Here is a 27454-nt window from a genome sequence, read left to right as displayed (position 1 = left end):
TTCCCAGAGATTTTCCTGATGTATTCTCACAAAGGGACACTGGTGAGTTTTTTTTTTCTTTGGGCCTGGAAGGGAAATGTTCTGGAAAATATCCGGAGCAACATCACATGCAGCTCCTCTCCAGCCCCACATACAGCCGATACAGTCAGCAAAAAGCAAACGTTAACATGGTAAACTAGGATGAACATGATAAACATCAGCGTTTTAGCATCGTCATTGTGGGAGTATTAGCAAAATCAAAATAAGTTGCAGCCAAGTATATAGCATCAGAGGACCACAAGCACGGCTACAGATTTGTACGTTCAGAAACTTGCGTGGCTCAAATTGCAATGCAAAGAAGACGTCACGGCAGCCTTATACAGAACAGCTTTTGACCGAGGCTATAACTCTCCCGGTTGTTGCCTCTGAAAGGTGTAACTACTGTTTTGTATGTGAATCTCTGGCTGCAAAACCTTTGTCCTCCAACGTCATCTGATTTACTGCCTGTTGTCCTCTGCTTCCTCGATCTCTCCATACAATCTGGTTTCACTTGGGCTCCAAGCTCCGTTTAAGGGCACTTTGTCAACGCAATGAGAGGGGGAGGTATTCCTCCCCGCCAAAGCACCCAAAATTATGTATTGTGTCATAAAGGGGGAAAAAAAGGGAAGACCTATTTCATATGCGTCTTGTTGAAATTTCCTAATTTCTTCAAGATGTTGGGCTTCTTTATGGGGCAGATAAAAGAAAGATACATTTTTCCAAATGCAGCATGTGTTTGTGATCACTGTTTTATCTCATATCTCCCAGGAAAATAAAAAAGATACCATGCACTGTGTTTTACTCGCTACAGAACCTGTACACTGACGATGATAAATATCTGTCAAAACTATGGGTTTTTTTTCAAGTTTAAAATATTCTTCACAAATTTGGGTCATGATATTTATGGTGCAAATGTGGAGATACCAATAAAGAATGCATTAAACTTCAGAATGACATTACACTCAGAGATCTGGAACGTCATTAACTTGAATAATGAGTAAATATTGGTTTTGCAAAACAATATGTCAAATTTTCAATTTGATTATTAGAACATGTACAATAAATTTGAGAGGAGATTAAGATAAAGATTGTTATTGTGTCTTAGTTTGCCACGGCTTTGACAATGAGAGAAACAAGTTAAAGGGGCAGTAATAAGCATTTGAGTTTTACTAGTTGATCACATGACGACTTGTATGTGAAATGGGTCGGTCATTTGACTCACTGGAGCATTTAGCAGCTAAACAGCCAGATATTTGTATTAATGTTAAACACTTAAATCTGTTGAAACTAGTCTCATCAAGCCTGTTCAAATAATAATAATAATAATTTATTTTTTCAGAATGTGCTTATTTTTTCTCTTTTTCCTTTATCTCGTTTATTATAATTTGATCATTACGGGGCAACAACTGTATATTTCCTCTTTTTGTGCAACTGGTTCGAAGTGTAATTTGGAGTTATTGTGAAATAGATCAAAAGTATGAATGTATGAAATAGTACTGTGTACTTGTTTGTCCCAGTGTGTTGTTTTTTTTTAGCAAATATTTAGTTCTGAACATCATAACTGTTACGTAGCTGTAATCCAGGGGACGTGGCGAGATTTGTAATCAGCTTCCTCGGGCCTCTGCAGTGGCACAGTAAACAAAGGCAGCTCGTACACTGGAAGTGAGTGACCCCAACATGGCCACTTGTTGTTTACTTTAAAGACAGGGACTGACGGCGACATGCAGGACTGCAGTGTCGTACGTGACTGAGGTCACAAAACCCTTGATTCGACTGTGGAATCGGACGGGGCTGCTACTAATTAACTTATTTTCCTCTTCTTAGTTTTTGGCTTGCGTTTCCAATGTTTCCTCATTATCATCCACCATATATGACCTATTGTCCCTCCGACCACATGAGAAGGATCTGCAGGGCTCTGGAGGCTGCTGTCCACTGTCTGCGGCCGTTTAACTGATTTATACACATGATGACTGAAAATCCCTGAAACTATTATGGCCAAATATAATATCCACTCCCCAGAGATACGTGGGTATGTGCATTTCAACCACACGACATCCCAACAACCCCGGAGCTGCTCCAGTTTTCCTCAAATGTTTACTTGTACTCACATCCCTCACATTGTTCAGACTATTCAAACACCGCCGCACAAGTCATTAAATGCAATCGCTTTGGTTTACAGTGCTGTGTGTTTGATGTGTTGACTGAAAGCAAACACTTCTCAGAACCCCCGAATGGCAAAATCAAAAAATGATTTGTCTGCTGCAAGAGCTTATTGAAGTGATTATTTCATGTTGATTTGATTATAATTCAGTTCGCCCCCTGACTCTTGTTCGGCACAGATGTGAAATTGGTTAACAGCCAGGCTTGGAGGTGGTGTTCATGAAAGCATCCACGTTCGGCCATGGTGCCCTGCCTTCCCCTCTGCCTGAGCTCCTCTGACTCACACACTGAACACTGTTGCCAGGGCTACCATTTATTAAAATTGGTCCACAACTTTGAGCCTGTTCACGGGGCTACGGGCATGGCCGAAGGTTGTCACCGGCACTAAATCACCTGACGCACACAAACACAGATGCACGCGCGCACATACACAGAAATGGCTTTGCGTCCAATTGAGGTAGATTGTAAATGAGTGCACCTTTGATAAAGCAAAAAAAAAATTCTTCTGAAGAACAGGGTGTTCTACTGAGATTGGAGAGAGAAGTGGAGGTTGAATACGTTGAACACTAGCCACCCCTGGTGGTCATGTTTGGTGATGTTATCACTTTTTAGTTCACGTTCCTCTTCATATATCCTGTATTTCCTCCACACCACATACTTCTTCTAATCAGGTTTTGCACAAATCCTGTGTTTTTACTAGAGAATGAGTGTAGAGCAAACCGGCAACAGTATGATAACTAATAAATTACTGATAGTTTTATATCAAACTATAACTATCAATCAAGGGTCACATAGAAGAGAATGTAATCAATTATCTACTATTGTAGTGTTAATGTTTTTTCTACTGCTAATCATCAATTTGGAGCATTTTAAGATTGAATACATTATTCTAGTCAGTGTTAAATGTTGTTATGTGTTATTGTGTCATTAGTCCTTCATGATTGACTTAGCAATAAGTTCCCTTTTTTGCCCCGTCAACTGCAGTAAAGCGTCATCATCCAAAAGAAAACAAGTACAGTGGCTGCATAGCTTTCTCAAAATTAGTTTCTAAATGACAAATTATGTGGATTTGCTCAAAAACATACTCACAGTTTAGCTTCACAATTCTGACCAATATGCATGATTTGCTCTGTGGAATCAAGATATGTCATTGAAGCACTTACAACCCCAGCTGGTCACTTGGTGTTACAGGAATTGTTTATGATCAGCCCTTAAGTTTGTGCCACAGCAGTTATGTGTTTGCAGTTTAGCAGCCGCAGCAGCAGCATATCCGATTTAATCTAAGATCCAGTGGGTGGAGTTTGTTTAATGACATTAAGTATATTGAGAGGAAAAGTTAGAAATCACATGCAGTAAATGGTCCAGCCAGCAGGTAGGCTGCACATGACAGACTTAAAAGAGAGGAAAAAACTTGACTGTAAAAATTAATGAATCAAACACTGCAACTTAAAGGAGCGTGTGTAGGATTTCGGAGGATCTTTTATTCAGTTGATTGTAATCTGCGACCTCACCACTAGATGCCACTAAATCCTACACACTGGTCTTTTAAGGAAACGTGTAAAGAGACAAAACAAGCAAATAAAGAAAACCTAATCAACAACAACAACAACAACAACATATTAACTGCAATTACTGAAAAGAACAACAAAGCAAATGGATAAAACACAAGCAAAAACAAAAACACGACAGGTCAAACATAAGATTATGGAAATTAGCTTTCTTTTTAATTTAAACATTCTGATTGCACTCATCATATATCATGTCCCACCAATTGAACTGGTAAACTAGTGATCAGCAAAAGGCAAATGCAAGATTAGCAGCAATTATCTGAAATAATAACTCAATGCAATTGGCTCGCATGTTGAATTCATATGGTTGTGTTTTCTGGTTGCAGTGTTTTTTCCTGAATACTGTACATGTTTTGTCAAACTGCTGACTGCTGTTTTATTTATTTCCTTGTGTCTCTTTTGCTTAATTGCAGCGTTCTGAGTTTTGAGGGCCAGTGACATCATGTTCACAGGAAAGTAAAAAATTATCAGAATATTTAGCTATAATTTGGCACATATTTGGCTTCGTTTGGAACATGGTGGACATTAGAAATGGGAGAATATGCTGCAGAAAAGGTCTGAGAATGTTCAGTGGGGGTCTTGATTATTTTCCTTTATTTTTGCTGTCGCAGTGAGTCATCTTTGCGATCCATTGTGACCATGAATCCAAGGTGACTACAGCTTCACTCGTCTGTGGATGAGCAAGACTGTCCGTCACCTGTCAAGCGTCTCAAAACATTGCTTTTTGATGGCGCACTCCTTTCAAACAGATCACCTTTTGCTAAAGGGTTCGCTGGATAAATGTCACAAAGAATTTAACAGCAGAACCCTGAAGATGCTCGCACGCTTTTCTCCATCAAAGGAAATGAAACAGTGACTCTGTCGCCTGCATGCACTCTGCCTCAAAGGTCCCAGCACACCTACCACTTCCCCTCGACAGTTTATAACCTGGGAGTTAAAGTTGCACAACCACTTTTACTGCTGGTCAATCTCCTTCTCTCTGCGTTATCAAAGAATTATGCAAACTAAGGAGGCTTTATGACCAATGCTGACCCATGTGCAGTTTCCCATTTCAATGCACAATAGCAGACGGTGGCAAAACATTAACAGGTGTATTTTACAGTTCTCTCTGTAATGCAGGTTACTTTGGTTCCAGGTCAAAACAGTAGAGAGGCTTGTGACCGGTGAATATGGTAATCAGCCCAAATGTTGTTGGTCTATAACTAAGTAAATATCCAGCTGCCTACGGAGTGAACATTGTAACCTTAACTTGTTTCTGCTGCCCCCGTGTGGCCAAAACAATCAGCTATTGAAGGTTTGGGCTTTTTTATTTTTATTTTGTCATGACGTTTTATTGAAATCTTGCAAGTGAGACCTGAGAACGACTACATTTGCACAAGATGACATCTAGTTAGTCACACAGACAGTCATCAGACGCGCAGACACACTATACTTCAAGACAATCTTTTAGCTTGACCTTTACTCCCTCCATGCTTTAAAAAGGATTCATTTTGTCTGAGCTGGGACACAAATCACAGGGTTACGTTCAGACGTGAACTCTACTTAAAATGCTGTTCGATCAACAGCCTTGTGGCGAGATGTCGGGTTCATCACCTGCCACTTTTATCCATACTGTGTCTGTCACTGCACTGTCCACTCAGTATTTACATAGTTAATGAATGGGTGAAAACCTGTAATCATTCCCTTTGGCATTCACATGCTGAGTTCTTCAGCGTTTATCTACACTGACCCTTTTTTAGCAACATTGATCAGCGTTTTGTATTTTATCAGATTATTAGAAGGAGATTATCATACAGACTAGAGTTAATCCGGCTGATGTCAAAATTTGAAATGGAGTACGTCAACATTGAGCTGGGTAGATTCGTAAGAACATCTATTTTTCTCCATTCAGACTAAAATGGCATTCGTCAGCAGTCGTCATCAACCATCAATTATATAGATTTTTTTGCAGATGTGCAGACCATGAAATAATGCAGCTGCACAGTCTTTCCCGCCTTATTAACACTGGCATTATTGTTTTCCAACTGAAAAGGGGTTGAAGAAGAAGACATTAATAGTCTGTAAATCCACTATACATGCAGTTTTTAGAAATGATCTACAATGGCACAAGTGCTTTCAAATGTAACGTGAAAGAATCAGGCTTATGTCAAAGTTTAATTTCTCTCTTTGGATATCAGATACACTGGGCATCATTTAAATGACCCTTACTGATTAAAAATGAGCTTTCTGGGGCTTTCACACTGATTAAACTCATCAGATGGTTTGCAGAGTTTATTCATGGCATTTAACCGAATGTGATACTAAAATGTTCAACATAAAATCTGGGGCACTTCATATTTAAAAATACTCATGTGAGCAGTAATCAAGCAGGTTTCACTTTGAGCGCGACACAAAACTACACTGAGCGATGACAGACTTTTTCTTTTCAGATGTTTTTTTGTAGAAGACCATGAATAGTAACCAGGATTCTCTAGCTATTGGGTGAAAAAATGTTTTTTTTACCATATTAATTTTAACGTCTCCAAAATGTAATGATTTGTGTAACACAGTTAAAATCTTACCACCATACAATTTGGTAAAGACATTCATAATCCCTGGAGGATAAATACCATTGATGCTCTTCTCTAGCTGGAGTTTTCCTCTAGCACCACCAGCACATTGAAATACCTCAACACCAATCGGATGGACCGGCATTAAATCTGTGTTTATGTATCCTGGTAATTACACTGGAGTAGAGGTGCAATGATAAGTCGGTTAACAGATTAGTCAGTCGTCAGAAAGTTAATCAACATCAAACATTTTGAGAGTTAAATAACTTTGAGTGTTTTTTTTATGCAAAAATGTCAAATATTTTACTTGTTTCACCTTTTGATTTTATGCATGTATTCATCAGTAAAGATAATGGACATGAGTTTTGGGTAAAAAAAAAATTAAAAAAAAAGGGAGAAAATTAAGTTTTGAGAGTTTAATACCAAACCAACTTTTCACTTTCCTGTCATAGTCCTAGATTTTTAAGGTCCACAAACACCTTTACAACTTGCCTGGGTGCACTGCAGTGATGAAGCAGGGAGGTTCATCAAGAGACCCAACGCCGTGATCACTGTCTGTCTCATTTCTGCACTACAGCACTGTAGTCTGAAGGTCTGCCAAGTTATGAAGCAGTGATCAAAGGCAAATAATCCGCAGAGGTGTCGCCCCATAAAATGTATTAAAACATCAGGCAGCAGCGATGTCAGGAAATCACAAGCTGTCTGAGCATAAATCTGGTGGACGGGATTAATGAGCAGACACGTTCTGAGGCTCCATGGAGACTTTGCGCTCGCTGCGTACGGACTAATTAGCCCAGTGATCTAATGAATGATGTCTTTTTACATAATGATAATTATAATCCGTCATTTGTTGCACTTCACACATGGCAACACCGAGGGCAAAAGTAAAAACGTGTGACTCTCCGAACTAGAAAGCATCAGAAACACCGGAGGTGAGAGAGGAGCCAGGCCTTGTGCTTTACTCTCTACCTCTCTGTTTTGTATCATTCCCTCCGGCTCCATCCGTCACTTTTAATAAGAACATCAGAGTACAACACCATGAACGTCTTCCGGGAGAGACTCAACATATGCCCCCAGAATCCCTGTTTTTCAAACGACACTGCCTCCCCCTCCACCTCCTCCTTCCTCCCCGTCTTAAAGCCAAGTGCCATTACATTTGGCTTGAATACAAGGATTTAAAAAAACTATCCAAAGCACAAAGATTTTCAGTGGCAGTCTCTGCAGGATTATGAAGACTTTGCCTCTAATCTGTGGATCTACAGATGCTGATACTCAAACATGCATTCATGTGCAAAGATCTGAAAATTCAACTCGTGCTGTGTGTATAAACAGCCTTGTCCATCAGTGTAGTACTGTGTCCTTGAATGCAGAACTGGAGTGTCACATCTTATGAGTACAAATAATTCAAATTAAACTAGTATTGGAATGTTTTCTAATTTTTGTGCATCGCTGTGGGAATTCTAAAACTCGCAGCCTCTGAGTTACACCACCATACAATAATAGAATCCAATGTTGAGCAACTCAACTCCGATGCTGGGAAACGAAGGTGGGCGGTCAAGTTGGCACGACGCGCTGTGTTTTAAGGGTCATTCTGAGGCAGGGAAATGTTTCACAGTCCCAAGATCCTCCCTCAAAGCCACTGCACATGATTCCTATCAGAGGGCCGCAGGGAGAGGAGATAGTGAGCGGTGGCAGAGGAGGAGGAGAGGGAGAGAGAGAGAGAGAGAGAGAGAGAGAGAGAGAGAGGGAGGGAGGACAGTATTGTACTCACTGGCAGACTCCCACACACAATTCCTCACCAGACGTCCGCAAACACTTTCGCACATACGCCGCATACACATCAGAGCACATTCTCTGTAGCCAAGCTCTGCGTGCATCTGTCCGTGAAGCCGAGGTGATGCCGTCCCTTGGCTGGTTGTTGGCTCTGTCTCTGGCAGCACTGGCGGGTAAGAAGTTCCTCTTTATCCTCACTGATGTGTGTGTGTGTGTGTGTGTGTGTGTGTGTGTGTGTGTGTGTGTGTGTGTGTGGAGACTTTTATTCAGCTGCTCTGTCCATCAAATATTTCTATTTGTTCATGATGAGAATAGAAGCTGAGGTGGTGTAAAATTATTGTTTTTTTTATTATTCTCATTTCTTATTTCTTATCAATTGTGTGTATTTGAAATCATAAGTGATGCCGTCCCATAAAAACACTCAGCTTGCAAAGGGACCATAAGAGATTTGCTCTCTCCGTGCCTGTGGATTTCTTTGCATAAAATTTGTCGCAAGCATGTTTGCGCTGTTTGTGTTTGTTATTTGTCCTTTTTTACTTTGACTGAACCAGAAGTTGTTGTTGTCTTCTGACATTTGATTCACATAGATTTCACAGATTCCTCCGACTGTGACTGTGTCCAAATTAGATTCCTCACGATAAGTGACGGAATAAAGTTGTCTGTTTGTGCTGTTGTGAAAAATGTCCTTAAGCAACTCGAGCTCCGTCACCACTCTATGTCACTTCCCAAGGTCTTCTTTTTTATTACTGTGTGTTTGTCACTTCAGGAAACTCTGTTGGTGCTGTGACATACGAGCGAACGGAGAGGAACTGCTCTCTGTCCCCTCCGGTGAGACAGTTATTGACAGAGTTGTTGTTGAATTATTCATAAAATTTGACCTCAAAGTAGTCACACAGTGTTTTCTCTTTTTAAACATCCTGCATGGTTTTTATGCAGTTATAGTTAATGATTGGCGCAAATGCTCTACAGTAAATGATTACAGTAAGATACAGAAAAGGATGAATCAGCAGTTTTTTTCAATTTTAATTAAATCTAAAGACTTTTCACACTCTCTCTCTCGCCCTCTGTGTGTGTGTGTGTGTGTGTGTGTGTGTGTGTGTGCGTGTGTGTGTTACAGTACCTCCCAAGCACAGCAGCAAATACTACACTCCAACTGCAGGAGATACGAGAGCGAATGCTCCCCCTGAATATCAACGCATACATTATCCCTGGCACTGATGCTCACCTGGTACATCTGCTGTCCGTCATAATTAATTCATCTGGGTATAAACCTTGTGTGTGTGTGTGTATGTGTAGCCTACTTATATGTGTAACCTGCTCTGTTTCTCTGTCAGAGTGAGTATATCGCGAGACGTGATGCCAGGATGGCCTTCATGACCGGATTTACAGGCTCCGCAGGTACAATCTTTTTCTGCCTCCTCCTCCTCCTCCTCCTCCCCGTGACTCAACACCCCACGCCTGAGTGCTGCGGTCGTGCAGCTCCTCTACTTTCATCCCACATCCCCGCCATAAAGCCTACAACCCGTGTGCATTCGCTTTCATGGCCTCGACTCACTGCTCCATTGAGTCCTCTCAATCATCGGCGCTCGCCTTTTGCACAGTAACGTGACCATTAAATCATGAGTTTTGCTTTCACGCAATGATGGCGGACAAAATTAATGATCATGCATATTTCTGCACTCAGCAGTTGAAAGGGTGAGAGGATAGATCACAACTCTGTACTGTGCTGTTTACACCAGGTCTAAACCAAACACATCGCTTGGGTCTCCTTTTAAGTATCAGACATGCAAAATATAGATTCACTGTTCACAACATCCGACTATACTACTCGGATGTCGATACTGAAGTGTATGTATCCCATGTGAGGGCACAACATCTGAATTATAATGTAAACCCTGATTACATATACACCACACATTGCCGGTTTGCTATCTCCTCACTGTTTCCTCTTAACCTTTCTGTTTCTCCCCACACGCACGCGTCTTTCCCGATATTAGCTGGCCCATCACGTATTGTCAACACTGACATTTATAGTCGTTTGCAATTCCCTGTCACTCTGCTGCCCCCTCTTTAACACAGCTGCTGTCCTGCCTCTCTCCCCCAGGCACTGCTGTAGTTACTCAGACCAAGGCCGCTCTGTGGACAGACAGCCGCTACTGGGTTCAAGCTGAGAGAGAGATGGACTGCAACTGGGAGCTGGAGAAAGATGGTGGGGATGTTGTGACTGCTTGTTGTCACAACAACGCAGGGCACGTGGCTTCCAATCAAATAATTGTCATTTTGACATTCTGGTCTAAAAATACCTTGACAAATGCTGCATCTATTTATAGCTCATGAACAAACTAAATTCAGTGCGTGCTTTGTCTTGCAAAGAACACAGCAAGTGTGATGCCGATGGCCACCAGAGACTTACCAGATAGCAACTGTTGTTAAAGTTAACTCACCATTTATGACTTGGTTATTTGGTTTTATTTATAGGGGCCAGAGGGTGATGTTCCCTGTGTAATTGTAATATTGTAGCATAACAAGTTCCTTAATGTACCTTTAACCCTTTACAATTTATCCAAAATGTGTTTATGTTTTCCGAAACATAATGTTCAGAAACTTCAAGTGGGATCATTGTGCAGTTCAGTGAAATTGACCGTTGGACTAACGTCCAATCGTTCAGTCCACATTTTGTCCAAAAATAATTTGTGCTTTGATTTAAAACAGATCTAAGTCACACACAAATTTTGAATATTGCTCTGATGTATAATAATATTCACCTCAGGTCGGCCAGCTTGATTTATTCTGTCACTTTCTCCAAAGTCAGTAATGACCACATGTCTGTCTTGTGTGATGTCCTCCAGTGTCCATCATGAGTGTGGCGGAGTGGCTCATCGCTGAGGTTCCACCGGGCGGCCACATTGGCTTTGATCCCTTCCTCTTCTCCCTAAGTGAGTCTCCCCTCTCCATCACTGCTGTCAGTCCAGGTTAACACCAATAAACTGCTCGCAATAAGTAGATGGGAAGTTATTGACAAAGCCTCCAGACGCCGCGCAGACTGTTTACTCGTGATTGATTCGGTTCATTGAGTGGAATCATCTGCAATTTCCTCCATTAGAAACACAGGAGGACTACAGCTTCAGTCTGGAGGCGAGCAATCGCAGCCTCAAGTCCATCCCCGGTAACCTGGTCGACCAAGTGTGGGACAGCAGGCCGCCCATCGCACCTGACAACCTCACCCGCCTGCCAGACAGAGTCATACGTGAGTTTCCTAGTTTAAGTGTGTTTGTGTGTCTGTACTGTACACACATATGCCTACACACTGCAGTCTGTGGTGCCCTTTATCTATGTGCTGATAAATACCTGCAAACTGGACAGAGGGCAATGAGTGGCCATAAACAGCCTCATGATTTATGTCTGGCTGACAGATCAAATACGAACTTACAAGAGAATGGAAGAGACTCCAGATAAGGAAGTTGTCTGGACGCCCATGGGCCTTATTAGACTTTATGGTCAGAGAAAAGACAAATGGAACAAATGGAGAGCATCGTAAACTTAATGGTCTGTGTGTGTGTGTGTGTGTGTGTGTGTGTGTGTGTGTGTGTGTGTGTGTGTGTGTTTGTGTGTGCGTGTGCGTTTGTGTGTGTGTACATTTGACTACAATCTGGTAAAAAGCACATTCCATATAGGGATTTAAGTAAGTCTTTCATAAATGCTGTTTCATAGTTTGAATATGAAAGCGGGCTCATATTTGGTTGTGTGTCTGGGGAGAGTGATGAGTGGTTTCCAGAGGATGGTGTCATAGAAAAGGGTGAAGTTACTGGAAAAGCACTAATGTGTCTGCTCTTGGAAGAAAGATCACATTTACAGAAGGCGCTGTTCTCAGCCTTGACGCAGCACTACTCAATATTTAAATGAAAATGGGTAAAAATGTTGATCATAGTGACAAATCCACTAAGAATTATCACCTGACTCTTGTCAAGTTTCAATAGATCTAGGAAGCATTTCAGTGTCTTTTCACTCATTTCATTAAACACCCTGACAAACCCACATGTAACTCAAAGACACGGTCTTTCAACTGATCTCCATGACTTTCAAGCAAGAAATATTAACAGCTGCTTCATACAGAAGTTCTGGATTACCAAACTTATTGGGCTCGGCGTCTGTGTCCAAAAGTGTTTATTGTCATGTGGATGTGGGAAAAAGTAAGGTGTGTGTTTTTGCAGAAAGGTCGTGGGAGATGAAGGTGAAGCAGATACGGATTCAGATGAGGGACAATCCATACCAACCCACAGCTCTTCTGCTGTCAGCGCTCGATGAAACAGCCTGTGAGTAACTCAAACCTTGTCCATGAAGATGAAAAAAAATCTAATCATGTCGCTCATAACTATAACTGAAACAATTTTGAATTAATACAAGGATCCGGTAAATGCATTACAGCAACTCTAAATGTGAATGTATTTATTGAGGTTAATAGAAGAAACCTAGTTGAAAACACAGAAGAACCAGAAGCAGAATTTCATGTTACTATCAAGACAATTAATTGAATGTTCAAAAATTATTTCAAATTTGCAGAACCACATTTTAAAACTATAAAAAGCTACATTAAACAAAGCAGCATTAAACAAACACTTCCCTCAAAGAAGGTGCCAATACAAACAAAAACCAAACAATCAACGACCAAAAAATGCAAAAATTACCACCAGTAATGAAACAAGGAATCTAAACCTTAACACCGAACCAACAGGACTAATAATTGTTTCAAAATAAAATTTCAAGATGGGTTACATACGAACATATATAAAAACATCAAAAATGTCTGAAAAGTGGCTTATTTTCTCGGTTGTTCTCATTTGTAGGCCAAGTGTTGGCTGCCGGGCGCTGGATAGCTGCTTTCAACCTCAGGCTGAATTATGCAGCATATACAGAAATGTACAACAAAACAAAGCACATACATGTGAAGGATTATGGCATACTGTGTAATCAGACTGACAGGAATATAGGAAGCAGAGGTTTCCTCTTGTACCTCTGGAGGGTATAAAGACTTAGACAAACTTCACACTGTCAAATAGGATTCATCATTGTTTTTAACTAATTTGATTGAAGCTGGTTTGAATAACTTGTAATGAACTGGCGGCGAGGCAGGATTTTAGAAGTGTGACTAATCAGTTCTGCATCTCTTTTAATGAGCAATGTATTATTCAAAAGCGTCGCTCTGATAACCCACACAGGATGACTACTGCGCTTCAACGCTGTCCGGACTTCTGATGCAGAATTAGCCAATCTGTTTCCAATGACAGGGGCACAGACAAAGTCACGTACTTCATCAGACACTAACAGACGATACAAACTGTGTGGGTCTATCAGCTGATGTAAATGAATGTGTGAGCTGGTGCCGCTGACAGTCAGTAATGTTGTGTATTTGTTTTGTCTTTAGGGCTGTTTAATCTTCGGGGCAACGACATCCCATACAACCCCTTCTTCTACTCCTACACTCTGCTCACAATGGATAAGATCTGGCAAGTTCTTTTCTCAGGGATTGCATTCAACCACGTCACATTCTTGTCTTCATTTGCCTCTGTTCCTGTAATAAACCATATTATTTTAATGTATTACGTATGACGACACGATTCATGAACCACCTCCCCTTCAGGCTCTTCCTCCACACGGACAGAGTGACAGAGGAGTTGAAGGTGTACCTGAACGCCTCCTGCGACGGGTCTTTCTGTGTGCAGCTAAAAAGCTACGACGCCGTTCGTGCCGATTTAAAGACGTACGTGGCCCAGCCTGGAGTTAAAGTGTGGATCGGCACAGAGTACACAAACTACGCACTTTATGAGATCATCACCCCAGAGGTATACACCCCTGCATACTCCAATATTAGTATTTTTATTGGATTATTGCTGGATTATTTTAATTTTTTTTAAATTTTTGTTGTATCTCTGCATTATGTAGGACAAACTAATGACAACCTCCTACTCCCCTGTGTTAACAACTAAAGCCATTAAAGATGACACGGAGCAGCGAATCCTGAGGGAAGCTCATGTATGTCATCTACACACACGCACTCACACACACACACACACACACACACACACGTGTAGTTGCTGTATAACCTCTGATGAAGACACACTTGTTTTTTGATAATTATGAATATTTGGATTTTTCTTCAAACAATCCATTTAAGTGAGACTATTGTCTTTAGTGGGACATTTATAAATCAACTTGAACATGGTGAACACACACTTTGATTCATTTCCTAGCATGTCTCCAACGGCCTTGGACCATGTCACATGAGTTTTCGGTCCGTGTGTCACTGTGGCTCTGTGCAGGTGAGGGACGCCGTCGCGGTCATCCAGCTGCTGATGTGGCTGGAGAAGGCCGTGCCCGAGGGGAAGGAGACTGAGCTGACTGCTGCAGAATACATCAATATGTGTCGCGGGTGAGTGCACACGTAAATACTCGAGATGACGGAGAAAAGACGTACAGAGCCTAGATGTATATGACAAAGTAACACAAAGGCAGAGAGACAGTCAAGACTCAGAAATGTCCGTTATTCAAAAGCACATGAAGTCAACACATGGTATAAAATAGTCAAAGATACAATCATTTCAAAGTGGATTTTCCCAGCTAATATGAACATCATTACAGAAAACAGAAGGACAGCAGAGGCCCAAGCTTTGAAACGATCTCTGCAAGTGGACCCAATGCTGCTCTTGCCCATTACAGGTGAGATTAACTGATATTTTTCTAATTTTTTGGTACGTTTTTGTCACTTAATTGATTGATCGTATTGTTACTCTTGTTATACAGTCTTGGGAAGTACTGACATCTGAAAATATCAGATGCAATTTGATATGCAATTGAGTGCCTCGTTGGTCCTAGTGGTGTTCTGTCATTAAATCTGAGCTAATAAAGGCCTCTAAAATACTTGAATAGATGGAAAACAAGCGCGCCTGAGTATTAAGGAATCAGTCTACAAATTTAAAACATGATTTAGCAAATGGTCAACAGTAATGTCAAAGCTAAAGGCCTGAACTCGAACACTGAGATGCTTCTTGTGAGGCTGTTATTTCCTGTTTTGTTGCAGCCCGACAGAAGAAACCAGCAGGCGGTTGACACCCGATGAGATGTACCTGATCGACTCCGGTGGCCAGTATCTGTGAGTAAAAACACACTCTGCTCAATCTCTCTCCCAGTTTCACTTCACGTCACTTCACATGTGAAATGACTCATCCTGTCTCTCACTGCTACTACTGACACTAATACCACCACTAGAGACGGGACCACTGACATCACTCGCACAGTGCACTGGGGAACCCCGACAGCCATGCAAAGGGTAACACTTTTGATTTATCATGTTCAAAGTGCAAATGTTTGAAAGAGATATTTACGTAGTCTCAGTTTAAACATCACACGCACGCACTGCAGTTGATCAGTGGAGTTTCTCTGTTTCACTCCTCTGTGTTCCCTGTTATTATTAATCAACATTTTTACAAGATAAATAAAAATAAATCGCTAAACCAAAAAAAGAAACAGTTAGCAGACAACCTATTGTACAATAAATATAGATAAAAGGTTAAATTCAATGTCGTTCATAACTGACTGCAGTTCCTCTTTTTGTTGACTGCTGAGAAAAGTGGGTGAACTATGCATATGGTAATATAAAGTTCAATGGAAGCAGTACAATAATTTATTACACTGATGAATAGGAATTATATAGGGGGACATAATGTATTACAGTGAGAATGTGTATAGGGTTATTGTGCATCTTTGTATAATAATATAAGCTGTCCTATCCTGTCTTGCTTCACAGGAGGCCTTCACTCGAGTGCTCATGGGAAACATTGAGATATCTCGCACCATATTCCCCTCAGGGACAAGAGGTGGGAATGAAAAACACTCGTGAACATTAAAAATTTGATTTAGTGATTCCACTCGGGCACTTCCCAGTGTCGCCACCAGAGTGTGCCGTTTCTCCACTTGACACCGTCGAATGTGTGATGTTTGACTCCAGCGCTCTCTTGTTGATGGACAGGTGTAAACATGGAGATGCTGGGACGCAGGGCATTGTGGGAGGTGGGCCTGAACTACGGCCACGGCACCGGTCATGGTGTTGGGAACTACTTTGGAGTTCATGAGTGTACGGCTACTTTTATTTTCCATGTGTTCTTCAAATTTTACAACCCTGAGTTTTCCACAGATTATTGTGTAAAGACAATCAAAACACAAATGAAAGCAGAGATCCGATGCAGTGAAAGAGAGGGCAGAGACACATTCAGTGCACATTATTTTTCTCAATTCATTCATCTTGAATTATTAACCATTTCGCCCCAAAAATGTAGAAAATGTGCAATTCCTCCGACACCAAGTTGAGATATTCAAATGCCTTGTTTTGTCCGCCAACAATCTAAATTAAAAAGAAATTCAGTTCCCTGTCATGAGAATCAGTGTAAAGCAGCAAATCAAATCACTGGATAAGTTGGGACCTGAGAATGTTTGCAGTTTTCCCTAAAAAGAAATTGTCAGTCAGCACGAAGCTCCCGAAAACTTAAAGAAAATCAGTCTCCATCTCAAAATCCCACAATCATACTTATCCAATCCAAAAATAAAAAATGTTTGAACAGCTATTTCCTACCATGCTAGGATTCAGGAAAATATGTACAGTACAAAATATTGAGCACAGTAAAATATCCCAATTTGTAACCAATGAAACAGTTAACAATGGAAGAGTAAAGTGAATGAAAACAAATTAAATGTTTTTTGGTTGTTTTCTGTGATATTATCTGTATTTTAATCTTGTAATACCGTGATATATTTGCAGGGCCAGTTGGTTTTCAGAGCAACAACATTCCCTTCAGAACAGGGATGTTCACATCGATAGGTGAGACATCGAAAAAGGATAAGCCGTATTGTGATCATGCTAAAGGAAAATAACTTTGCATGTAGAGTACCAGTCAAAAGTTTGGAAACGCTTTCTTATTCACTTGAATGGGAAAGTGTGTCGAAACTTTTGACTGGTGCTGTACATTTCAAGGCTCAGGTGTTAGGACAAATACCAACCTGACGATGGTTTTCTTTAAGAACCTGGATATTACAAGGAGAACGACTTTGGGATCCGAATTGAGGACGTTGCTGTGATCGTACCCGTCCAAACAAAGGTAGATGGATTTTATGACAGTATATTTTTCCCAATCTTAAGTGTGACATCATGATAACATCTGCTTCCATGTGTTCTGCTGACCCCCAGTATGGCCACAACTTCCTTACCTTTGACACGGTGTCACTGGTTCCATATGACAGAAAGCTGATTGACACGTCCCTCCTCAGCTCAGAACAGGTAAGAATAGTGTTTGACTACAAAATGCACTACCTGTCAACGGGACCAGACATTTGTTTAAGAATTAGGTCATTAAAAAAGCTTAACCAACACATCAACACAAGCTTAGGCGTAAGTCTACTTCTCTAGTGGTAGATTTAGTTTCCTGCTTTAATTTGTAAATAACTTTTGGTGTAAGAGTTGGTTTCCTGTTAAAAGCCCCCTTACAACACTTCAACAGCTCATCGCTTCAGCTCAGAGATCAAAACACAATGTCAAAACAAAACCACGTGTGAGGTTTGACATCTGCATTTCTGTTCCTTATTTGAGTAACATCCCTGTAAAGAATATAAATGATGTCATTTGGCCTGACTTCTGCAAAATATGGATTCATCAACAATTAATTTACCACAGGTTTGAGGGTTCTTACCCAGTTACATTTTTAACATTAAAATAGGGTTAGTCACAGGGATATTTCCAGCAGAATGAGTACATTTACTTTTGATAATTTGGTTCATGAAACTAAATCATAGTAAATAATTGTAAATTTAACTTAATTAGAGTTTCAGTGCAGAACTTTTACTTGTAATAGAGTACGTTTACATTGTGGTATTGGCATTTTTATTTAAGTCAATTTAAGTAACGTTTTCTGAAGGGACAGAATGAACAAACAGAACAAAAGTGGTGCAATGATTGATCCCTGTGGAACACCATGTTTAACCTGAGATCAAGAAATCTGATCCCATTTATCTGTTATATTAAATACATTTAAAATTATAACATGCTAGTACTCTAAATCATCAGGCCAGTTTCTGACTTTCTCTCTCTCTCTCTCTCTCTCTCTCTCTCTCTCTCTCCAGCTTCAGTGGCTGAATAAATACTACGAGATGATCCGGAGGCTGGTGGGTCCAGAGCTCGACAGACAGGAGCTACATGAAGCGAAGGACTGGATGCTCAGACACACCGAGCCCTTCGCTGCATCTGGGTCCTCTGCGTCCGTCTGTTCCTCCTCGCTGACCCTCATCGCTCTGGCCGTCGCTCTCCTCCACATCATCTAGGCGTCTCCATCTTTCTTGCACTCACTCCATTCACAGCAGACTTGCACACTAATGTTCCCCCTATGCAGTCTCCATTTAGCGGTGGCTACTCCAGGTTGAGAGATGCACTACAATTTAGCATTTTTTGTTTTTAAATTAAAGGATATTTGTTTAATCATTTAAGTATGTCGTATGTTGTTGTTGTTGTATTCAATGTTTAAAATGATCTTTTGTCAGATTTTTCAATGTTTTAGCTTTTTGGTTTTTTAACTGGACATTTGTATGACCAGCTCACATAATTTATATTTTTATTAAAGTAAGACTCTTTAAAACAGAGATGCGTCCTCATGAATCTGATCACTTTTACACTTGACAGAACCATAAAACACTTCCAACGTGATGTTGACTTTAACACCAGTGACGTCACATGGAATATTATCTTTTATCTTAGTGCACAAATAGATCAGTTAGATTAAATAATAATAAATAAAGTATAATGTTTACTTTTATCCTGACGAGGCTTTTACTAAAGTAATATTTTGAATGCATTACTTTTATTTTATGCTTATATTTAAGTATTGCTAGTTTTATATAAGTAGAGGATCTGAATACGTCTAAGGCTTCAGGAATCCCCTGGTGGAAGCAAAGTCTATGCTTTGTTTACCCTTTTCTCGTCGCTAATATGCCAGCCTTCACTCAAACGGCAGGAAACTAAAGTAGGCCATCCTCTTATCATGTGGTTTGCCACCGCACCAAAATAACGAGCTGAGCTTGATTTACATTGTACTTCCCTCCCTTCTTCTGCTAACACTGTGTGCCAGTGTACACTCAAAGGCACGCACATTTCTGTGAGTCACTCGAGTAGTTTTTGTCTTGAATGTCTCTTTTGGGGTGTTTTTACAGTGTCAGCATGTGTCTGGCCTCAAAAACTCAAAAACCGAGAACAGTTTTCCGTATAAATATCCACTGTTAGAAGAGCTGGACTGATCGATCCCCAGTTTATAATATAGTTGTGATGGCCCCTGCGGCAGGCCTCTGCTGCAGCTGCAGAGCTCTCAAGAGTTTCTAAATATGTCACCTCTGGAAGTCTTTCACTTCCACGCTTCAGTTGCAATGACAAATACGTTCTCATTGGAGAGCGATGGCCAACAACAATGTCTAGTCCGGACAAGTAATGAATGAATAATTGAAAAATTGGATGTCAGCATCAGGACTGCTGTGATCCAGGCTGCTCTTCGTTACAGATGTGACACTTCCTCACAAGGTGACATGGTTTTAAACGGCTGCTCTTCATTCAGGATCCTTTAGAAAAGCTTTTATTAAAATGACTGATCAGATGACGATTCATTCGATCACAACATAAAGAAATACCTGTGCTGAATAGGTTTTACAGTGAGGCTGCTTTCTTTTAGACCAGCTCTTCCACCATTTAGTGTGTCAGTTCAGTTTTGAACCACAGAGAACTCGTGGGTTTCTCAGTCTTTCACACAAGCCGGAGAAACTCATGCAACAAACCCACAAGCCTGTGTGTAAACCTGAGCACCCAAAGAAAAGGAAAAAAAGGGGTTGTCTCTCCGGTGTGAACATGTGACTTCCTCTCAGCTTCTGCACTGAAGGTCTGTGCGGCTCTGAGTTGTTTTCTTCATCTTTGTCAGTGTGAGCACAGTGACAAAACCTCTGAGTGATTGAAAGCGGCGTAGCTTCACAGCCGTTTGTCCTGAGACATTTGAGGACCGTTCAGGGAGATGTTGAGGCGAAGGCCTTCAAATGCCTCGGAGAAGGAGCAGGTGCAGGTGCAGAAGAAGAAGGTGAGTTGTTCATCTCTCTTTTCTTTTCTTTTTTTAAGGTGAGGAAGTGTTCAAGTTAACATGCTGGAATTAAACTTCTAGAAATGTTAATATTATAGAGTGTGATTATGAAGAGGGCTTTGTCACACAATTGGATTGTACAGCTGTTTTTGTGTGCACATCGTTCCAACACAGGATGTCAGCTCCAGTTAGAGCAAACCTTTGAGGTTGACACTGAACAAAGGAAGAGCTTTTTGTTTAAAACCGATGCCTGTTCATGCAGTTTAGCAGCATCCGCTTGTTGTTTTTTTTTGGTGCACTTTTGGTTCCTGTATTCTGGCAGGATGAATCATTGCTGCAGATGTAGTTTGAGTCAGAGCAGGCTTTGTGGCTTATAGGCTGCCTGCCTCTCCAGCTGCCGGCATGAGATCGAGCCTCCTACGCTTGACACCATTGCCCTTATTTTCCATCCACATCTCCCCTCCTGTGGTCTAATTCACACCTTGTCATCAAGTGTCCGATTAGCATTTGTTCCCTGCAATTATCTCCAAACCTAATTGTCCCCGGCGATAATCGCGGCTGGAGAACATCACCGTTCCATGACATGATCAGCGTCGATGGAGGATTCATTTGACTGAAAGCGTTTTTTACGGGAGGTGACATTTACCAAAACTTGTGTCTGCCTCACAATAAAGGGCATTTGTTGCCTCGGCTGCACTGGTGGTTTAACACAAAGATAGAGACCGTCAGCCACCAGCACTGACTGGATGTCTGCAATGATTGGCTGCCAGCTGTTGCTAAAGCCTTGCCCATTTCCTGTGGTTTCAACAAAGAATCAAGAACGATCATAACAAGTAGTAAGTTACACTGACGGTTTCCATCGGAGCTGCAAGAAATTCTCAAGATGTGAAAAGGATGCGCCTCATGTTAAGCGCATACTTGTGAAACGCTCTGTAGACTCAAGCTGAAAGGATTAGTCCGGTTTTATTCATACACAAGTTTATTCCCATCAATTCCATCAAATGTTCAAGTTTTCGTGCAGTGTAAATGTCAGCATTAGGAATAGGAACTGTTTATTTCAACGACTCTATGTCACCACACATCATTTCCATTGTGTGTCCTACTAAACTACTCAACAATAGTTATAAAGTGTTTCACATGCAGCTACTTGCAGACACTTAATGACCCAGATTCAAGACCGTATCTTTATCGACTGGTCGAGGAGACAGCGACGGGCAACTGCTCCTTCTGAGAAACACACTCTGCAGGTTCATTGTGTTCACACATTTGAAGCGATAAGGACAAGTTGTGTGAGCGCGCAGCCAAAACCACCAAACAACCGACAGATGTGTTTCTGACTTTTTTCTTTCTTTCTGGTGACACCTTCTTTTACTGCTCCGAGGCTTTTTATTTTCTACTGGTTGAGATCAAAAGTTTCATGTCTGGCCCTTGTTGTCAGTTTCACTGTCACTTCATTATGCTCCTCCGAGTTTTTACGAGTTATACTTTAAGTAAATGCAGTTTCTTGTGTGTTTGCAGCTCACCCTGCAGAGGTCCAGCAGCTTCAAGGATTTTATGAAGCACAAGCCCACCTCTCCTGTTGTGTCAGAAAAGGAGTTCACTCTCGAGGAGAATGTAAGCTGGATGTATATAAAAACACACACAAACGTCATCAGCAGCAGTACAGAACTTTAAAAAAAAAAGTAGAAGTAGATTTCTTATAAACTTTGTGTTTTGAGTTCCTGAATAACAGTTCCTTCGGATATTTTATCTCACTGTTCCTCATTCGTCATTGTGTGACTAGTTCACAGCATCCAGAGGAAATCTAGAGCGCACACGGGCCAAGCAGAAATTGTTCTTAGTTATTATAAAAGCCCAGTTTGTGTTTCCTGATTTAACGCCCCGATGCACAAGTGCGTTTGAAACAGGGTTTTTTTTAATCCGCCGAACTTTATCAACTTCCCATTAACGTTATGCGCATTGTGAGTGGAAGTTGGCGAGACAAATGAGTAAAGGAGTAGAGAAGAAGAGGGGAAGTAAGAACGAGAAGTATTGCGCAGAGCCCAGATGACAGCAGTCTGCAGACAGGATGTCCTCCATCGTGAGCTAGTCAAGCAGAGAACCTCTGTGTCAGACAGACAGGTGCGAAAGTAGAAAGCATTTCATTTGTCGGAAGGTCTTCCACCAATGTTATACATTTTTATTTCTATGTTATAATTTTAAAAAAACAACTGACAATACGTCTTTTCACTGCCGTGCTTTATCAATAAATGTTCACACAAAACTCAGTGACGAGGGAGAAAAAGATCCTGAAGAAGGAAGTGCACAAAAAGCTCCAGGTTTGGATCAGATTTCTGTATCGAAATCCCAGAGGAGAACAGCAATGTTCTCAAATGGGGTTTTTTTTCTAAATCGCACAGCACTCCACAGCCCTTCTGCTTCATTTGCCTTTGACCTCTGTGTCCTCAAAACAAAATAAAGTGTCACACACTCTGGAACCATAACTAGCTCATAAAAACACTGAAAACATCAGTTTCATTACAGAGCGCAGACACACACAGACAGAGTGTACGTCAGGTAGCATTTTTAAAAACAAGCACCTGGCCACAAAGGGGGGCAGATGCCTGTATTTGTGTGTGTTGTGTATTTGTGTGTGTGACTTTGTGTGTATCAGCAGTTTGTGTATGCAAACCCACCACCATTTCCACAAAGTCTAGTTCGTGTGACAGCGATGCCACCGTGAGCCACAATCGCACTTTAGTCATGTCAGTGGCATAGTTTGGCATTTTGTGAAATTCTCACACGCTTTACTTTGACACACATAATAAAGACTGTACCACATGTCCTCTCATCTCCCATCATCTGTCGACAAAATTGTTGAAACTGTTTTTCCCTTTATTCTCATCTTAGGTGGCCGACAGTGCAACAGCAGAGGAAGCGGTGAAGAGCAGCAGCAAACTGGGAAAGAAATGGCGCAACGTCCTTTCACGCACCATGACCCGCAAGACATCCAAGATGGTGCAGAAGGCTCTGGCCGAGGAGGGGGTAAAAACTGTTCACACAAAGCTCCACATTGTTTACAGTAACCTGAAATATGAATATCACAGAATGTAGATAAACAGCAAACACGTCTTAAACACACATTGCCATAAAGAAAAAAGATTGAACTTGTCTCCATCTAGTGGACAGTGGATGTATGAACTGTATGGTTCAAAACAAAGGCAGGGATACCCCCTCTGTATGAATTTCATCAGTAGACAATCACTTTGTACATTTACTCTAATACTGTATTAATGAAGGCACTTTTTACTCCACTAGGTTTATCTGCCGTTTTTTTTATCAGTTGCTTTACCATGATTTTCCATAGAAAACATGATGAGAAAATGATTTAACACAGTTAATAATCATCTGCAACTGCATCAGGAAAACGTAAACATTACTGCATCAACAATCGATAATAATATCTGATAGGATAGCAAATACAGGGGCATTGCTTTTATAAATATTTCTACTTTTGATACTTAAAGAGTATTTTGTTGACAATGTTTATGATTTTACTTAAGTGACATACTTATACTTGTATTGGCGTATGCTTTCAGAGAAGTGGTGCTACTTTTACTTAAATAAAGAACCTGAATAATTGATTTCTAAGATCAGACCTTCACCCAGATTGGGTACAACAGCTCCAAGTGACCTCTCACCATAAGGTTGTTGAAGTTTACAGTGAGCAGCGAAGAAAACCAAAAGTGATCCCGAACTGCTAAACTGACAAATTGTAGTGAAAATTCATAAAGTCAAATCATAAACGTAATACTTTGACTTTTATTCAGTTTTGCGGCTCCACATTAAATATGACTTTCCTGTTGTTTTGCCTGCCGTGACAAAGGTCTACTGAGCGGACCGAAAGAGAATTAATAAGAAGCCTCTGACCGCCTCTGTTTCTCCAGGCGGAGAGCGGCGAGGAGATGTCGCCTGTCTCTGCTGACTGGCTTCCAGATCTGAGCGCAGGACAGAGGACGTCTGTGTGCTCCACGGGCTCAGAGGACACCCTGCCCAGCCCCATCTCCCGCCAGCTCTCAGCCAGTAAGTTTACATCTGTACCCATGACAACCAGAGGTCACTTCAACATGGCTGTTATATTCACCCTCCACTGTCCATTCACATACAGTGAGTGAGAGTGAACTGTTGGAAATGTTGTTCCAGGTGGAGCTCACTGTGTCAGACTCCTGAGAAGTCCTGCTGTAAACCGTAGTGATCTGACCCTGCCTCTTATCCGTCCTCCTCAGGTAGCGACAGACAGAGCCTGGACAGTGGATACTGCCAGAGGGACAGCATGAGACTGGAGGAGAACGGCGTCTCTTACAATGGACCGTTCTGTGGTCGCGCTCTGGTCCACACCGACTTCACTCCCAGCCCCTACGACGTGGAGTCACTGAAACTCCAGGTGAGTGTCGCGCGAAGGTCTTCCTCAGCTCTTGTCTTCCTCAGCTCTTGTCTTCCTCCCCCCCCCCCCCCCCCCCCCCCCCCTTTGTTGGTGCTTTCATCTGTGTCCTCGTATCTCCTGATCTGAGCCCGGTGTTCATGTTTCATGTCTCTTACAGAAAGGAGACATCATCCACATCATCGAGAAGCCCCCTGTGGGGACTTGGACAGGGAAGCTCAACAGCAAATTGGGCTCCTTTAAGTTCATCTACGTCAACCTCCTTCCCGATGAGAGCCCCCCGGTCAGGAGGAAACGCTGCAGCAGCAAGAACCACCGAGACAAGTCCAAACCCAAAACCCTGGAGGAGGTGCTGGACAGCATGGGCCTGACGGTAAAACAAACAAAAAAAACAACCCTCTGGTGTTACACTGCAGCAGATAAGTAACTAAACCTGCCCATGTATCTAAATCTAAACAGCATTTCTGCTCTCGTGTTCCAGGAGCTGAGTTCCTTGCTGTCCATGCACGGCTTCCAGAGCCTGGAGGACTTTGCAGGGCTGAGGGAGTCTCACCTCAATGAGCTGAACATCACTGATCCAGAGCAGCGCTCCAAGATCCTGAGCGCCACCGAGCTGCTCAGAGACTGTAGGTTCACATAGAGTGCCCATAATCTTTCATAATGATGCCATACGCGTATAGCAATAAGACAATTTCTAACACAATCTAAGTCAAAACTTAGGAAAACACCCCTATAAATGTCAGACTCTGCTGGTCACAATACCAAACTCCAGTCACTTCACTGTGTCTGTGTGAAAATGAGTCTCAGGGGAATATGTTATCCTGCCATCATATTTTTCCGCCTCCGCTGCATAATTAGGTACATTTTATGGCTCGGTTGCACAACATTACACTCAAAAGTTCACAGCTTGTGAGATATTGGTGCTGATATCTCGGCTTGTCTCCAGACAAATCGTTAAACATGATTCTGACACCTTCTCCTGCAGCTCATGGAGTTCAGCTAACATCACAGCTCAGCGTGTTGATTAGGAAAGACCGGAACTGATTTCTCTGAATCAATGTTTCTGTTGAGGTTGATATTAAGATCAGGAGAAAGTCATTTTCGGCTTCTTTAATCAAGAAGCTTTTTGGACAAGACATAATGGATTTTTCTCAAAGAAAAACATCAAGTCAAACTTATTTAGCCGCTTTCAGCCACTGTTATTTGTAAAAAAAAAAAAAAAGAAATATATATATTTTTTTAAAAGCTTTGAAAAACCTCTGTGCATAACCAGCTGACAGATTAAGTGACTAGCTGGTGGAACATTTAGCTGCTAAAGAATTAAATATTTGAGTCAGGAGCTGTTGGTAGAGACCAAAAACGAGGGTTGAAAAAGAGAATATTGGATTTATATTAATCGGATGGTTAGATATATGACTCCGAATGCACAATAATGCTGCATCATGTGGAAACGAACAACTCTTCTCTAACAAGTAGGAATATCAGCCTTAAATGTGATGACATGGCAATGTTTGTGCTGCTCCCGAGTGGCCAAACAGAATTGTTGCAGCAGGTTTAAAGTTTACCTGAAGAACATTAAAAGGCCTTTCAGAGTCCCGGATTAATACGGTGGATTATAGTGAGACAAGTCTCAAAATGTGATTCATTTATTCATGTATTTATTTATTTATTTTTGCCTCATGTAGCTGAAGAAGAGTCAGAGCCAGAAGAGGAGGTGGTGGACAGATCTGTGGAGGACGCCAAGGAGCCGAGGGACTCGGGCTGCTTCGAGAGCTCGGAGAACCTGGAGAGTGGACGTGAGGAGCCCAAGGCAGAGGAGGAGGAGGAGGAGGAGGAGGAGGAGGAGGAGGACAAGGTCGAGCTCCGAGACGAAGCATCAGAGGAGCAGACAGACGAAGAACCACAGGAACACGAGCAGGAATCAGGAGAAGGAGGGGAGCAGTCGGAGCAGCTGCAGGCTGTTCAGGAGCAGCTGCGGGAGCTGACGGTGGACGAAGGATGTTGAGCAGTGATGGAAAAATACTCTGACTTGTTTTTTTTACTCCTGGTTCTGACTGGACTCTGAATTCATCAAAAAACAGCTCTTCATTGTGAGAGAGTGGACAGGTGATATGAACATGACGTTAGGTTGAAATACCGTACGAGCAGGAAGGTCTTCATTTTTCTCAGTTTAGTGTGTGTCTCTTTGTAAACGCTGTTTTAAAGCAACGTGTTGTTGTATTGTATGAATTATCTTTTTTATAATGGTACAAATCCTGCATTTCACAGGTTTTCCCTTTTCTCCATTATATCCTCATCTCTAATGTTTTCATACAGTATCTCATAAAAATATGAATGTAAGAATAGTTTTGATATTTTCCATGTAACATGAACATTTTGATCAGATTGTGTTTTACTTGCTTGATAAGGTACATTACACTGATTTCTCTGACATGTGTGTAAAGATGCTGTAAATAATGAATAAAACATGAGTGATATGCCGTCGATCATACAACCTGTGAATTATTACTGTGTTAAATCTTGGTAATGTTTGTTTCACCTTAGGCAAGTTATAATGAAAATACATTGATGAAGTGAACCGAATATTATTACAAATGTACATGATGACTTAATAATTAATAGTACTAAATCTTAATTTAAGGTCCTCTTATTCGCTGTTCTCAGAGCTGTTGGCTATTTCTCACAGTCTTCATCAGCAAATTAGGAATAAAGTTTACTTTGTATTAATCTTCACTATGAAATTCACTATAGTATGTATGGACATAATGGACAACAAGTGGAATGGAAAAGTCCTGAAAACATACAGAGGGAGGGGAT

General features: G+C 41.3%; 2 protein-coding genes across 2 annotated transcripts; both read left to right on the top strand.

Annotated features, from left to right (window-relative positions):
* The first annotated feature begins 7987 nt into the window (after positions 1-7987).
* On the top strand, positions 7988-18745 carry xpnpep2 (X-prolyl aminopeptidase (aminopeptidase P) 2, membrane-bound). The gene is made up of 21 exons (XM_035650333.2): positions 7988-8241; positions 8835-8896; positions 9186-9296; positions 9403-9466; positions 10173-10277; positions 10918-11004; positions 11172-11315; positions 12280-12381; positions 13491-13572; positions 13707-13908; positions 14009-14098; positions 14386-14495; positions 14705-14782; positions 15144-15215; positions 15332-15392; positions 15870-15939; positions 16092-16196; positions 16878-16937; positions 17138-17214; positions 17304-17393; positions 18233-18745. Exons 1-21 carry the CDS (start codon positions 8193-8195, stop codon positions 18428-18430), a joined length of 2019 nt encoding a protein of 672 aa, XP_035506226.2. The 5' UTR covers positions 7988-8192; the 3' UTR covers positions 18431-18745.
* A 1283-nt stretch (positions 18746-20028) lies between these two features.
* sash3 (SAM and SH3 domain containing 3) lies at positions 20029-27121 on the top strand. Its single transcript, XM_035649539.2, has 8 exons — positions 20029-20217; positions 21736-21831; positions 23107-23241; positions 24144-24279; positions 24483-24640; positions 24798-25010; positions 25119-25263; positions 26323-27121. Exons 1-8 carry the CDS (start codon positions 20155-20157, stop codon positions 26640-26642), a joined length of 1266 nt encoding a protein of 421 aa, XP_035505432.2. The 5' UTR covers positions 20029-20154; the 3' UTR covers positions 26643-27121.
* Positions 27122-27454: the final 333 nt, after the last annotated feature.

The sequence above is a fragment of the Scophthalmus maximus genome, chromosome 9 (genome assembly GCF_022379125.1).
Source record: "Scophthalmus maximus strain ysfricsl-2021 chromosome 9, ASM2237912v1, whole genome shotgun sequence".
In the NCBI taxonomy this organism is placed as follows: domain Eukaryota; kingdom Metazoa; phylum Chordata; class Actinopteri; order Pleuronectiformes; family Scophthalmidae; genus Scophthalmus; species Scophthalmus maximus.
The sequence above is the reverse complement of the archived record's forward strand: the minus strand, read 5'-3'. Positions and strand labels throughout refer to the sequence as shown.

Coding starts and splice junctions, on each gene's coding strand:
- xpnpep2 (XM_035650333.2), top strand. CDS start 8,193: ATGCCGTCCCTTGGCTGGTTGTTGGCTCTGTCTCTGGCAGCACTGGCG. Junction 14,099..14,385: donor GAATCCTGAGGGAAGCTCAT/GTATGTCATCTA, acceptor GGCTCTGTGCAG/GTGAGGGACGCCGTCGCGGT. Junction 15,216..15,331: donor GACTCCGGTGGCCAGTATCT/GTGAGTAAAAAC, acceptor TACCACCACTAG/AGACGGGACCACTGACATCA.
- sash3 (XM_035649539.2), top strand. CDS start 20,155: ATGTTGAGGCGAAGGCCTTCAAATGCCTCGGAGAAGGAGCAGGTGCAG. Junction 23,242..24,143: donor AGGCTCTGGCCGAGGAGGGG/GTAAAAACTGTT, acceptor CTGTTTCTCCAG/GCGGAGAGCGGCGAGGAGAT. Junction 24,280..24,482: donor CTCCCGCCAGCTCTCAGCCA/GTAAGTTTACAT, acceptor CGTCCTCCTCAG/GTAGCGACAGACAGAGCCTG.